The sequence below is a fragment of the Trichosurus vulpecula genome, chromosome 7 (genome assembly GCF_011100635.1).
Source record: "Trichosurus vulpecula isolate mTriVul1 chromosome 7, mTriVul1.pri, whole genome shotgun sequence".
Lineage (NCBI taxonomy): Eukaryota > Metazoa > Chordata > Mammalia > Diprotodontia > Phalangeridae > Trichosurus > Trichosurus vulpecula.
In genome coordinates, this window is record NC_050579.1 from 47,015,698 (window position 1) to 47,029,095 (window position 13,398).

Genomic DNA, 13,398 nt, shown 5'->3' on the forward strand with positions numbered 1-13,398 from the left:
CTCTTTCTTTGTACCAGGCACTCTGCTAAGTGCTAGAGATACAAAGAAAGGCAAAAGTCAGTCTTTGTTCTAAAGAAGTTCATGACCAAGTCCTCTGTTCACATACCACCTTCCTAGGGGCAGCAAATTTAGTTGTGATGTTGACAATGCCTAGATGCCTACCCTAAGCTTAGGTTCCTCAAAAGATTCTGAGCTAAGTTCTTCAGATTCTGGATGTCTAGTTGGTTGAAGAGAAGATTAAAATAATCATTTCAATATCTCTCCATTTAATGCACACTCCAGGGTGGGGAAACCCTCTTTCTCCCATGTAGAGAGATAAACTCAGATAAAGTAGAAATTAGAGGGAGATGTCTCTAGGGTATTATTGGAAAGCTTCAGCTCTACTCCCAGTTATGGGGTCTCAGAGAGGCACTGAAGGAATAGCACTTAGTAGGGGAAAGGACAGTGGAGAAAAGGTCAGGCCTAGTCTGGCCAGATTTAACTAGCTGGGCTATTCTTATCTAATTCATTTCTAAATGTACCACAATCCCCCCTCCTCTAGCCAAGTAAATTACGCAAGGAGAAATGGAAAATACTCCATCATCCTCTCCATCCTCTCCCCCCCACAACTGCTTCCCAACTATAGCATCAAATCCTGGCCACTTACTGACCTGTTTCTCAGTAGTTGGGGAATAAATTGTTTGACCCCCGAATCCTAGGGAGTTTAGGGTACATGGTCTCTTCCCAAGGATAACTTCACTCTTTTTGGGGGGGGGATAGAATTGGTAACCACCTATACCTGCTCTTTTCTTAGTCAGATGGTCAACTAACAAGTTCTTGGAGGTGTCTGGCTAGATGCCTGACTGGCATCTTTAGTTGTCATGCATCTTAAGAGGGTAAGAGACTGTCTAGACCAGGGGTGGGGAACCTGCAGCCTTGAGGCCACATGTGGCCCTCTAGGCCCTCAAGTGTGGTCCTTTGACTAAATCCAAACTTCACAGAACAAATCCCCTTAATAAAAGGATTTGTTCTGACCTCAGTCATCCAAGTTCAGTGTAGCATTGTGGGAAGAATACTGGTCTTGCAGCGAGGAGAGGCTTGAGTTCAAATCTTACTAAATGGGTGACTATTTTATTTCTCTAAACCTCATATAACTACTAAATAACTATAGCCTCAAATAACTATAAAATGAGTACTATAAAAATAATAGATTCAGTATCTACCTCACAAAATTGTTGTGAGAAGCAAATGAGAAAATATATTTAAAGTACTTTCTAAGTCTTAAAGTGAGGCAGTTAGTTGGCCCAATAGGTAGAGTGCTGGGTCTGGAGTCAGGAAGATGAAGCTCAAGTTCAGCCCCCAACACTTACTAGCTGTGGGGCCCTGGGCAAGTCACTTAATTTTTTTTTCAGTTTCCTCATCTGTATGTAAAATGAACTAGAGAAGGAAACGGCAAACTACTCTAGTATTTTTGCCAAGAAAACCCCAAATGGGGTCACAGAGAATCGGACCCAATTGAACAGCCACAAAAAGTTGGCATTTAGAACTCTTCTCAACTTGGCCCCCAAAGTCTCTTTCTAATCTCATGATAAATTACTTCCCTTCACACACTATTGTCCAGCCAAACTGCCTTTCTTACTGATCTCTCTCAGGTCACTGAATCTCACTCATCTGTGCTTTGGCATCCATTGGCTAAAACCCATGAATGGAATCCACTCCCTCCCCTCTAAGAATTGCTGATTTCCTTCCAAACTCAGTTTAAATACTACCTGGTACATGAAGCCTTTTATGATTCCCCCCAGTGGCAAAGGCCTTCCTCCTCCAAATTATCTTGCTCTTATTATATATACATTTCTATATGTTGTCCCTGGATAGGAGTAGAGACTTTAATATTTGTCTTTGTCTTTTGTCTTTGTATTCCTCTATGCTAGCAAAGATCTAAAAAGATCTTGAGAGGCTAGAAGGTTGGGCTGACAATAACTTAATAAAAAGAACAACTAATAACATAATAAAAATAAGTGAGCTATTTTCAAAATATCAATTATGCAAGTACCAAATGGTTAGACAACAATTCATTTAAAAACAAATAACCAAACTGGGGGTTACAGGGAATTGCAAACCCATTGTGGGTGATCTGGCCACAACAATACCACCACCACTAACAAAAACAATTGATCTTAGGCTAATATGAGTAATATTGTATGTAATAATAGTATACTATACATAATAATATTATCTAATATGTGTTATTATAAAGAATAATACTATTACTTAATAGAAGTATAGTATACCAAATGAGAGGTGATAGTTCTATTGTACTCAGCCCTGGTTATACCACATATGGAATACTATGTCCATTTGGGGGTGTCACAAGCTGGAGAGGATCCAGAAAAAGGCAGGATGGTAAGGGCACTCAAAAATTATACCATGAGGAACCATTAAAGTAAATAGGGATATTTAGCCTGGAGAATACTAAGGGGGGTGGTGGTGGTGGTGGTGGTGTGGGTAACCATCAAGCTATCAAGCATTTGAATGGCTGTCATGGAGAATAGAGGTGTCAAAGACAGGGTCTGTGCAATTGTGCCAGATTAAAAGTAAGTGGGAAATATTTAACGTAATAAATAATAATACAATAAAACATAGATAATGTTGCATTTTAAAACAGTCAATACGCAGCCTGCAAGAATCCTTACATGGGGATTTTCTATTTGAGTTTGACACCACTGATGTAAAAGGTGAATTAGATTTATTTTGCTTAACAGAAGAGAACAGAACCAGAAGCAAAGGGTAAAAGCTGCAGAGAGACCAACATGGGCTCCGTATAAGAACAGATTTCCTAACAAGAGCTGTCCAAAAATGGCAGGCTACTTGTGAGAAAGGGTGTTGCAGTGGAAAGATCACTGAAGCTGGAGTCACGAGACCTGAGTTTGAATCCTGCCTATGCCACTTGTTGGCTAAGTGACCTTGGGAAAGTCACTTAACTACACTGGGTCTCAGTTTCCTCATTTGCAGAGTGAGGAGATTGGACTAGAGGGCCAGTAAGGTAGGTCCCTTCTAGTTCTTGATCCTCGATCCTATGAACCTCAGGTGATGAATACTTTATCTGTGGCTGCTGGAGATGTTACAGAGACTCCTGCTTAGGCCTAGGCTGGGCTTGGTGATCTGGGGTCCCCTCCAACTCTGAGATGTTTATTATTCTAAGGTCTTATATCACCGGGCCTTACACCTCAACTTCAGATTCTTTCTATGGAAACTGTAGGAAAATGGATGAAAATTTCATTGAAAGCATATTCAACAAGATTAGCGTCAGTGATTTTAGTTTCTTAGAAAACTTTAGGAGGTTGGCTGGCCTTTTGTGTGACTTTGACAAACCAAATTACCTGCCAGTTGGCAATGGGGCAGTTACATGTCATAATTATCTGTCCCTTGGTTATTGAGATCTTCAGCGTTGAGATCATCATTTGTAAGTACCAATGCTAGACAGTGGACCTGTGATTTCACTAGCATATGGCATTCCCTCTATCACTGCAGGCTGGCATTTTCTCAGCAATTTGTGGTCTTAGAGAGAACTGCCTAGGACATTGAGAAACTAAGTGACTTGCCCAGAGACACACTGAGAATGTCAGAGGCTGGACTTAAATCTAAGTCTTTTGTCTCCAAGGCCAGCTATCTATCCATTACGCCACATCCCCTCTGTCCATACAAATGTACACACCAAACTAGGCACTGGGAATAAAGGCAAAAATGAAACAGTCCCAGCCCTCGAGGAGGTTTCATTCTATCCAGGGAGACAACACACATCCAATCCAATGGCCTACTATGTGCCAGGTACAGTGCCAAGCATTGGGAATACACTTATAAAAAGAAAATCCCTCCCCTCAACAAACTTACAATCTAAAGGAAGAGACAACACTCGAAAGAAGGCAGGAAATGGGAGTGGGGGCAGGGAATGCCCTGATTCATTGAGTTGAAGCCAGGAAGGGCAGAAGATGCAAAGTGGAGTGATCCGAGCGTCTAGTTTCTGCCCTCTCTAGAGAAAGGCATTGGGAGGAGTTTGGTATTCTACTCTCCAGCCCTCCAATCGGAGGTGGGGAAGAGGCTGTGGGAGGTGGTGGCAATCAAGGCTTAAATTAGTGGCATGGTGGTGAGATTAGAGGTGATGAGTTTATACCAGGAAGGGTATCTTGTTTTGTGGAGTTGAAACCAGGAAGTGCAACCGAAGTAAAGTGGAGCCTACAAGAAAGTTGTTGTTGTTTAACCAGACCTGGGATTACGTTGGTTTTGGAAATCCCTGGTGAGGAAACTCCCTGTATGGGTGAAGACTGGCATATACTGCATAATTTAGTCTTAGAGAGGTGCCTGGGACCACTGAGAGGAAGGAGCCTGTCCAAGGTCGTACAGCCAGAGGAAGGACCTGAACCGAAGTTATCTTGACTAAAGAGGTCTCCTTTATCTACAACACCCCATGCGGTCTCTATATACAAACAAATGTATTTAGAATTCATTCAAAGTAATTTTCTGGAGGATGCACTAGCAGCTTCCAGGATGAGGGAAGACCTCAGGGAGGAGGAAGCATTAGAGTTAAGCTTTAAAAGACACAAAGAATTGTAGGTGGTGGTGGTGATAAGGAGGCAAGGAGAGCAGCCTATGCAAAGGCTTGGAGGTGGGAGATGAATGTGTGTGAAGAACAGCAACGAAGCCAATACCATAGGGTGTATAAAGGAGAGTAATGAGCCTAGAAAGGTCAACTGGAGCCAGTTGGTGACCTGCCATAGAGGAGTCTGCATGTATAATAATAGTAAGCCAATAGCTTACTGGACAGGAGGATCTGATCAGATCTATGCTCTAGAAATATCATTTTGGCATTTTGTGAAGGATTAATTGGAAAGGGAAGAGATTTGAGCCCCAGAGACCACTTAGAAGGCTGCTGAAGCCAGACTGCAAGGCAAGACATATGACCAAAACTACCATCTTACTTTTATTTCCTTTCCTCAGGGCCATAGGGGTGGAGGGTCCAAGGAATCATAGCGATAGGATAGAATATTACCTAGCTAAACCCAAGCTCCACCACCGTCCTCTCCCTTTCTACCCCCTTAGACTTCTCTTTTCCAGGATGGACACTTCAGGGAGAAGCCAAGGAAGCCCTGGGAGGAACCCAGGCCCCTCCATATTCCCCAAATATGTATCAGACAGGAGCAGGAAAGGCATGTCTCCAATGCAGACCCAGATATATTGTAATTGATGGGAAATGGGAGAGAGACAGGACTGCATGGCATAGACTGTAGACTCACACTATCTTTGTAAGCCCTTTAATTTCTCCTTGAGCACCATGCCCGGAGCAGGAACTCAGAAAATCTGTGTTGCCTTGAAGATCGAGGTCATGCACTGAGGACGGTTATGGGAAATCTCATGGAGATGCTGCTCCCCCACCTTTCATCCACACTGGCTTGTCTCCTGCCCCATCCCACAGCATCTACCTCACAGGGTTATTTGTGAGGATCAATGAGACCATATTTGTAAAAGCACTTAGAACAGAGCTTGGCATACAGTAGGTGCTGCAGAAATCCCTGTTCCCTTCCCTTCCCCTACAGGAGAGAGAAACACTAAGAGCCAGGGACCCAGATAAATGCTGTGTAGTCACAAAAGCTCTGAGTCCTAATCCCAACTGCCCACCGACTCCTGAGTGTACAGTTTTGGTTCTTCTTTCCTTCTTCGGTTCCTCTTTCTTCCTACTCCACACCCACTTTTGTTCCTGCCCCGTGGGATTTTCTGGAACCCCACAATCCGGATCCTGCTGCCTCGCATCCAGTCTCAACCCTCCTGATCGCCTGAGTCATAGAATCCCCCCTCGCCCCCATCTCCACCCCACCAGACAGTCCAAAATGTATTATGGTGCATCATTTATTCGTTTATTTATGTGTATTTTATTGTGTATTATTCAATACACAAGTCTGCCTGTCTTGGTTGCCCAGGGCGCGGCTAGGACTCAGTCCTAAAAATCGGAGGAATCTCTGAGGGTCTCTCGTCTCAGTCTCTCTCCCCCCAATTCCCTTTTCAGTATTTGTAGGCTCAGGGGGATTTCTGTCTATTTTATCTCTATTTCTATATCTGTTTCAGTTCCAGCACCCAGGCTGCTCACGCTACGAGCCCGTGGCTGCTGCATGTCCAGTTGCCCCAACCAATCAAATAACCCGGCACTCCCTCACTAGCCAATCAAGGCTTTGAGGAAATGAGTCATCCCTGGGGTTGGGTGGCGGGGAGCAGCGTGGGCGAGAGCATCTCCAGCCGCTGTCTCGCTGAGTATCCCTCATCACTCCCCTCCCCCATTACAGAAAGCACTTACAGCGGGGCAGGTGAAACGAAAGGGGTACAGGATTGGAGAGAGGCCAAACGAGAGGAAGTCACTGAGCTATTCTTCTTCCCCACCTGCTCTCACCTCCTGCATCAGGAGAGCAACAAACACAAGGACACTTAAGCCAGGGGAAAACCTTGAATCGAGGTTCCCCAGGGACGTAAGAGGAAGGTCTCTGTTACAAGCACCTTCCCTTTCCTTCCCTCCTCCCCCAAAAAACAACAACTATTTCTTCTAAACAAGAATGAAACCAAAGGCAAGTATGGGAAAGGGAAGGCTGGCTTTGCCTCTCCCTGTAAACAGTCAACCAGCAGAGTCTCCTGGGGAAAGCAGAGTCCAAGGGTCAGTGTCATTTAATATACCTTCAAAATAAGGTCCCAGTGGGTGGGTGGATGGGGTAGAGATATGTATCTCACTCTGGTGGAAGGGAGCAAACAGGGCCAGGGAGGATTAAGATGGGCCATCTCACCATAAAATATAGTTGGACAGTGATGGGCACTTAACCAGTGATCATCCCTGCTAGGACAAGGTTCCAGTTATATGCCTCCTACCTCCTCTTTTTCTGGAGTGCAAAAGGCAAATATAGAGAACAAAACTTTATTTAAAAACCATAAAACTGGCCTCATCCCTACTTTTTCCCAACCCCCAATTTTCTCCAAAAAGAGAAAATTATACAGGGTAGAACAGGTAGGCAGGGGAAAGGGGGCAGTTGTAACTTCTACAGACTCTTCACACTCTCCTTTCCCTCAAGGTATAAAATAATTTAAAAAAATCAGTCCTTTACGTCTTCTCCAAAGCCCCCATAACTAGAGGAGGAGAGCTATCCATCGCCGCTAGGCCCCTGCTCCTCCCCTCCAGGAGGCAATGTCTTGTCTCTGGCTGGGTTTAGAAGGATGCTGTGTGTGCCCATGACCACAGATGGCTAGAACAGTCTCTCGATCCCTAGAGCTGAGAAGGTGGGGGCAGTGGGAGTTATTCAAGGTTCTTCCTCAGTAAATTGCTTCATCCATGTTATCATCGCTGTCACCCCCAAAATCTTCTCCATTGTCAAAATATGACATGATGTAATCTGTCTCCTGAAAAGGGCAGAGGAAAGGTAAAAAGGAGGAATGAAGAGTGCTTTTCCCACTTTTATCTGGCATTTCGGGCTTTGCTGAGGCCACCCACCGCCACCTTTTAGAAAAAATCATGGGATGACTGAATAGAACAGCAAATCCTTCCATTATTTCAGCCTCAGTCCTTCCAGATGACTTAATTCCTCTAGTACCCCATCTCCCCAACCCTCTGAGGCAGTCTGAGACCCTTGGCAGGGAAAAAAAAGGGGTTCTGGTGAAGAGAGATATCTTACCTCCTCATGCTCTTCTTCATCATACTCCTCTTCCTCTTCATCTTCCTTCTCCTCCTCCTCTTCTTTCTCTTCTTCCTCTTCTGAAGTCACTTCTTCTTCCTTCTTCTCTAAGGTCTTTTGGTAGAAGAGATAAGGGTGAACAAGAGGAAGATTCAGGTCCAGCCCCAAGAGGGCAAAATCAAGGTATAGACAGGACAAGAAGGAGGTGTGGATGGAAGGAAGGACCGGACCTGAGACCCAATTGGGTTCATATTTTTTCCTCCCTTCCTATTCCTTACCTTCTTCCCCACTTCAACTCCCTACCCCAATAAATGTACATGCACAAACACACACACTTCACCTCCAGTTTTTGAATGGTTTCTTCTTTCTCTGCTGGAGTTTTAGGGGCCCTCTTGGGGATCAGGATGGCTGTCCCTGGTGGGGGAAGGGGAGGAAGGAGAGAACGGAATATCAGATTGAGAATTCTGCTCTGCCTTTGCTCCCTCCTCCCAGCTCCTCGCCCAGGGAAGCCACTTCAGCCATGGAACTCTGCTGCCCCTGAGTGGCCAATATGATAGACTGTATGGGGCAGAAGGAGGGAGGGGACCAGACAGTCAGCTATTTCTATGCTCCCCAGAAGCCTGCCTGCAAGGGGCTCCCCCCACATCAGATAACAACACTCACGTTCCTTCTGTAGTTTTCGAACTCGTATCTTGAGCTCTTTAGGAAGACGCCTCCAATCTAGGGGAAAGGGGTAAGGAAATAGAGGTCAGGGGGCCCCAGACTGAGAGAGGGGGTACAAGGACCAACCCGATAGAGCAAGAGGTATGTCCCACAAGGATTTGGGAATATGAGGGGAATAGGTTTACAAGGCACTCAGCTAGCTAATGAGTTTGTGGGGAAGTGTCTGAATGTCTGGGAAGGTTTGGGGAGAGCTGAGGAGTGTCTGGAAGAATTGGGGGGGGGGAATTTCTGGAGACTTTTGAGCAAAGAATTTCGGAGGGGGGGGGCCATCACATACCAGGGTTCCAATCAATCGCACTGTCAATTGGCCCTGACATCTGATATTTGTCTGAATAACGCTCCACATCTGAAGGATTAAACACCAGGAATCAGAGGCCTCTTCCCTTCAAGGCCCCTGAACAGAGTGGTGGTGCCCAGGGATGAAGCTTCCAGAGCACCCAGGCACTCTGTCCCCTATCCTGATAACACCCAGAGCTTCAGAAATAGACTTAAAGGCTCTTCCACTGACTTCCCAAAGTCACCCATGTCATTTTTCATTGCTCCAACAAAGACTCTGTTCATTCATTTATTCATTAAATATTTATTGACCAACTATCCTCTAGGGAATATTGTACAAGGCACTACAGGGGATGTAAAGGGACATGTCTGTACTCCAACTAGGCTAATATGCTCCTAATGTCTTGACTCATTCCTAAATATTTCCTGGAATGTCCTACTCAAGCTTGCCAAAATTCCTCCCTCTTTGTTTAGGGAACCTGGCTTAAAACTCAAGTCTTCCAAGAAAAATCAAATCTACTCAGTTCCAAGTACTCATCTCTGATGGCCCCTTCCCCCCCATGCACTCAGAAGCACTGTATCTCAATTTCTAGTCGACATAACCAACTCCTGATTGATGTGAACAGCCAATTTTGGAACTCAGGAAGGATTCAGCCTGCCCCACCTACCTAGCACATGCCCGGGATGCCTCTCTCTATTATTATTCCATGTGTGCTCAGAGAACACAAACTACATTTGTTATCAGCCTATAGCATAATTAAGGAAGGATGTCTGTCATAAAAAAATGTATGCCAATGCCCACAAGAAGACTATGGGGTAGCTGCCATTTTGATTTAGCCATGTCTCTGCTCTCCTCTATGCTTATGGATAACCAAGCATTGAACTAAGGTGCTTTGGAAAGTGGTCTTAAACTTGTTTCCTACGTATATGTGGCTTTTCCTTCACTAGGCTGAGGGTACCCCAAGGACAAAGACTCCGTATTATTCTCCTTTGGACTGTGAGGTCTTCAAGGCTATGGGTTGTATCATTCTCATTAAAGTGTGTGTAAAAATATACATATATACATGTACAAATATAGGCACTATAGACACACACGTGAGTATGTATATATAGATATATGTATTTGTTTCACATATATGTGTGTGTATGTCTATATCTATACCTATAGCTATATGTATTTGTTTCTTTTCTTTATATGTATTTGTCTCTTTCCTTTGTCTCTCCACCCATGGCCTGGTAGAGGGCTGCTATATACACTGGACCTACTCAAGACAGAAGAGTGGAATTCCAACTGACCTCTCTTTGGTGCGGCTGGACGAATGAAGTACGGAAGCTGCCTCATGGCCCCACGTAGCTCCTGTTTCAGGGCAAGAACATACTCACCTTCTTCTCCTGAGGGTAGTGGCACCGGACGGAATTCCAGGGGCTAGGTGAGAGCAGGAAGGGCAGGGGTCAGCATGGTTAGGGCTGGAGAGGACCAGATAGCCCTCTAGAGTGGGAAGGGAGAGCTGGATCTGGGGGGTATGTCGGGGACTATCTGGAAGAGGGAGCGTCTCCTTTCCTCACCACCACAGAGCGTAAAGAAAAGGATGAGGGGAGTGTGGGTATGTCTGTATGTGTATGTCTGTAGTGGGAAGGTGAGGGGCTAAGGTTACAGCAAGAGAGAGATTGGTTCTCTGAAAGGGCACCCTAAAAAGTGTGGGGAGGCTAGGGACATAGCAAGATAAGACATGCCATTTCCTTCCCTGGAGAACATATACAGAGAAAGGAGCATGAAAAAGATTTCAGAGGGGCTCAGCCAGCTTCTAAGATTCTGTGATTTTCTGTGGGCAGTCATGAGAGAGAACAGCTGATTCTTGCCAAGCTAGAATGACGGGTCCTGGTGGAGAAGTATGAGCACTCACAGGGAAAAGTGGGGAGGGCTTGAGAGTGGGAGGGGGCAGAGCATCCCCTTTCCCAATGCCCACAGCCTCCATGTTGAAGGTCAGCTGACCTCGACCCCGGCCCCGGCCCCGGCCCCCACCCCGGCTGGCCATCGTAGGGGGGGCCTGACTGTATAGAGATCAGATGGGAGAAGCCTGATAAAGAAAGAGAAAAATGAAGACACACTGTGAGACTGATGAGATCCCCCCACTATGCTGACAGCCAAGAGTGTTTGGTTCTAGGTACTCCATTGGCATGTTTTCTTCAACCTACCACCCACTCATCTAAAATCAGACTACCTCCTGAATGTTTTTTTTTTTTTGCTTTATCCCAGAATCAACAAAAAATTCTATGTTCATATCACATGCTACCTGTGCTCATTAATCTCTCCCTTTCTCCTTGCCTTCTACGTCCAGTTCATTACCAAGTCCTTGCTATTTTTCTTTGTAATCGCTCACATCTACCTCTTGCTCCTCCTACCCTTACCATCTTGGGCCTGGATTGCTTCAATAGTCTTCTAACTAGGTTTCTTTGCTTCCAATCTTCAATTTGTGGTATGGTAGAAAAGGCACTGTACTAAAGATTCTAGCTTCGAGACTTACGAGCTAGGCAGGTGGCTTCGCAGAATAAATGCTTTAGAGTACGAAGTGACCAGAGAAACTAACAAGTCCATCCTCCCTCCCTTCATTTTATAGACAAGAAAACAGGCTCATGAAGTGACTTGCTCAAGGCCACACAGGTAGTATCAGTCAGAATTTGAACCCAGGTCTTCTGACTTCAATGCAGTACTCCTTCCAAGGAGCACTGGCTCCTCTCTAGGCCTCTTGTTTTTGGTACATACTAGCACAGCCTACCTCACAGGACTGAGGATCGAATGTATATACAGTGCTTTGCAAGCCAGCCTTCAGTAGCTATCATTGGTGATTATGATTACACTGCTGCTTGGTTTTGGGGGGAGGGCTTCTTCCGGATGTTCAGTTTCAGCAGGATAAGGTACTCCTGTTGAGGAAATTCCCTTTACCAACGTGGACCAGTAACGGTTATGCAAATTATAGTCTTAGAGCACTAGTGTGAACGTCAAATAGATATGGGGGCATTAAAGCATATATACATAAGGATCCCTATAGGTCACATACTGGTTTAGGAAACCACATGTTAACATTATCTCTGTTTTATTGTATTTTTATTTATTTTTGGTTATATATTTCCCACTTACATTTTAATCTGGTTTGGGAGTGTTCCTATGGGCCTCATGTTTGACACCTTTGCCCTAAAGGATTAATCCTTAACTCCGGTAAGAACTTCCACAATCTGGTCCCACTTTACCAATCCAAACTGATCTTTCTTATTGCCCAATTCTAATAATCCTTCCTGCTGCCTCCAGCCCCATCCCGGCCTGTAGTCTGATTCTTGATTCTATGCTGTCCTTAAAGATTTTAAGTCTCTAATGGGTTTTGTTTCATGCCTTTCGACCTAGTCGCTTCAGTTAGACTGTTAAATCCCGTAGGTCAGGGACTGTGTTTAACGATTCTTAATCTCTGCACCTGGCTTGGTGTTAGGCACATAGCCTGCAGGAGCATTCGAGTCAGGGGACTTAAGTTCGAAATCAAACTTACCTTTCAGTTTCCTCATCTGTAAAATCCCGGTAGTTTTAGATCGTGTCATTCCATGATCTAATATTGGATTGGTCAGTGGGAAGGACCATTCTCTTTCAAAATAATTAGATAAGGGAGGTCCAGGTTGGCTTCGTGGAGGAGTGGAAGAGTTCTGGATTTGGTGTCATGGAAAACAAGCTCAAATCCTAACTCTACTACCTCCTCCCTTGGTGGCTTGGTAACGTCACTTAACCTCTATGGGGCTCTGCCTCAGGTTGCCCATCTGTAAAATGTGGAGGTAACTGTTGTCCCAGCTCTAACTTCATAATATTTTGAATCCTCGAATGGGCAAAAGAAAGAGGGTGCCTCTCCAAAAACGCACACACGCGCACACGCACCCATTCCTTCTCCACCCCCACACCCAGACCACCCGCGCGCGCGCACACACGCACATGCACATACAAGCACACACACATACACGCACACACTGGGAAGCAGGGAGCGCGCGGGCAGCAGTCGGCCGGCTGTCGGGAGCTGACCCGTGCTTGCTTCGGCCCTCCCTCTGTCCCAGAGCCTGCTAGCCGGCCAGGGGTGAAACAGACGGAGCAGCGGGCCGGGTACCGCGGGGCCTCGGTTCGGTTCTTACCTGGAACCCCTCCCCCACACGGTACCCACGCAGCGGCCGAGCCTGCGTCCGGTTAGCCTGTCCGCTGTGTTCTAGGCCCGCCTCCCTGCCGTCCCTATTGGTGAGTTCTCAGAACCAATGGAAGAGGAGCCGGGCGGGGCGTCCGCACACATGCAGATAAGGAGGTAGGGCCGTGAGTAGTAATAGATGTGTGTGGGCTTTGGGAATCCGGGAACATTGAGAATGGTGAAGAGATTGGAGAACCGAGACAGTGGGGTCAAGTTATTTTGGTATGCAGCCGTGGTGGAGCTCCAGAATGTGAGAGCTCTGAAAAAAGCGAAGAGCTCCTAGAGTTGCCCTTATATCACAAAATTTAAAGCGCTCCCACAGGGCGGGCCTCCCCCAAGGAGTCCCCCAGAAATCAGCCCTTCAGAGATCAGTCTTGCTTTGCCGGCTGCTGCAGAATGTCCCGCCTCCCGCCCTACTCCCTTTGCATCTACCACCCTTCTTTCTCTAAATTCTGCACGCACTGAATCCTCCCCCCTCACTTCCTTGCTAAAAATACCTTTCTGTGGGT

The 13,398-nt window shown here is 45.8% G+C and overlaps 1 protein-coding gene across 7 annotated transcripts; it reads right to left on the reverse strand.

Annotated features, from left to right (window-relative positions):
• Positions 1 to 5,866: 5,866 nt before the first annotated feature.
• POLR3GL (RNA polymerase III subunit GL) lies at positions 5,867 to 12,932 on the reverse strand. 7 transcript variants are annotated; one of them, XM_036769293.1, is made up of 8 exons: positions 12,843 to 12,932; positions 10,583 to 10,756; positions 9,975 to 10,104; positions 8,680 to 8,748; positions 8,343 to 8,399; positions 8,020 to 8,093; positions 7,680 to 7,793; positions 5,867 to 7,407 (listed from the first exon to the last, which is right to left on the reverse strand). In XM_036769293.1, exons 2-8 carry the CDS (start codon positions 10,712 to 10,714, stop codon positions 7,321 to 7,323), a joined length of 663 nt encoding a protein of 220 aa, XP_036625188.1. In that variant the 5' UTR covers positions 10,715 to 10,756; positions 12,843 to 12,932; the 3' UTR covers positions 5,867 to 7,320. The 7 variants fall into 7 exon arrangements, with proteins under 7 accessions (XP_036625188.1, XP_036625189.1, XP_036625185.1 ...); XM_036769294.1 differs by having other exon boundaries at positions 10,583 to 11,600; positions 12,843 to 12,904; XM_036769290.1 differs by having other exon boundaries at positions 10,583 to 12,309; positions 12,843 to 12,900.
• Between the last annotated feature and the right edge of the window lie 466 nt (positions 12,933 to 13,398).

Excerpts from the sequence above, each read along its gene's own strand:
- POLR3GL (XM_036769293.1), bottom strand. The coding sequence starts at position 10,714 with ATGGCCAGCCGGGGTGGGGGCCGGGGCCGGGGCCGGGGTCGAGGTCAG. Across the intron at positions 8,094-8,342 it reads TCGAAAACTACAGAAGGAAC|GGACAGCCATCCTGATCCCC; the intron begins GTGAGTGTTGTT and ends TTCCCCCACCAG. Across the intron at positions 7,794-8,019 it reads AAACCATTCAAAAACTGGAG|ACCTTAGAGAAGAAGGAAGA; the intron begins GTGAAGTGTGTG and ends TTCTACCAAAAG.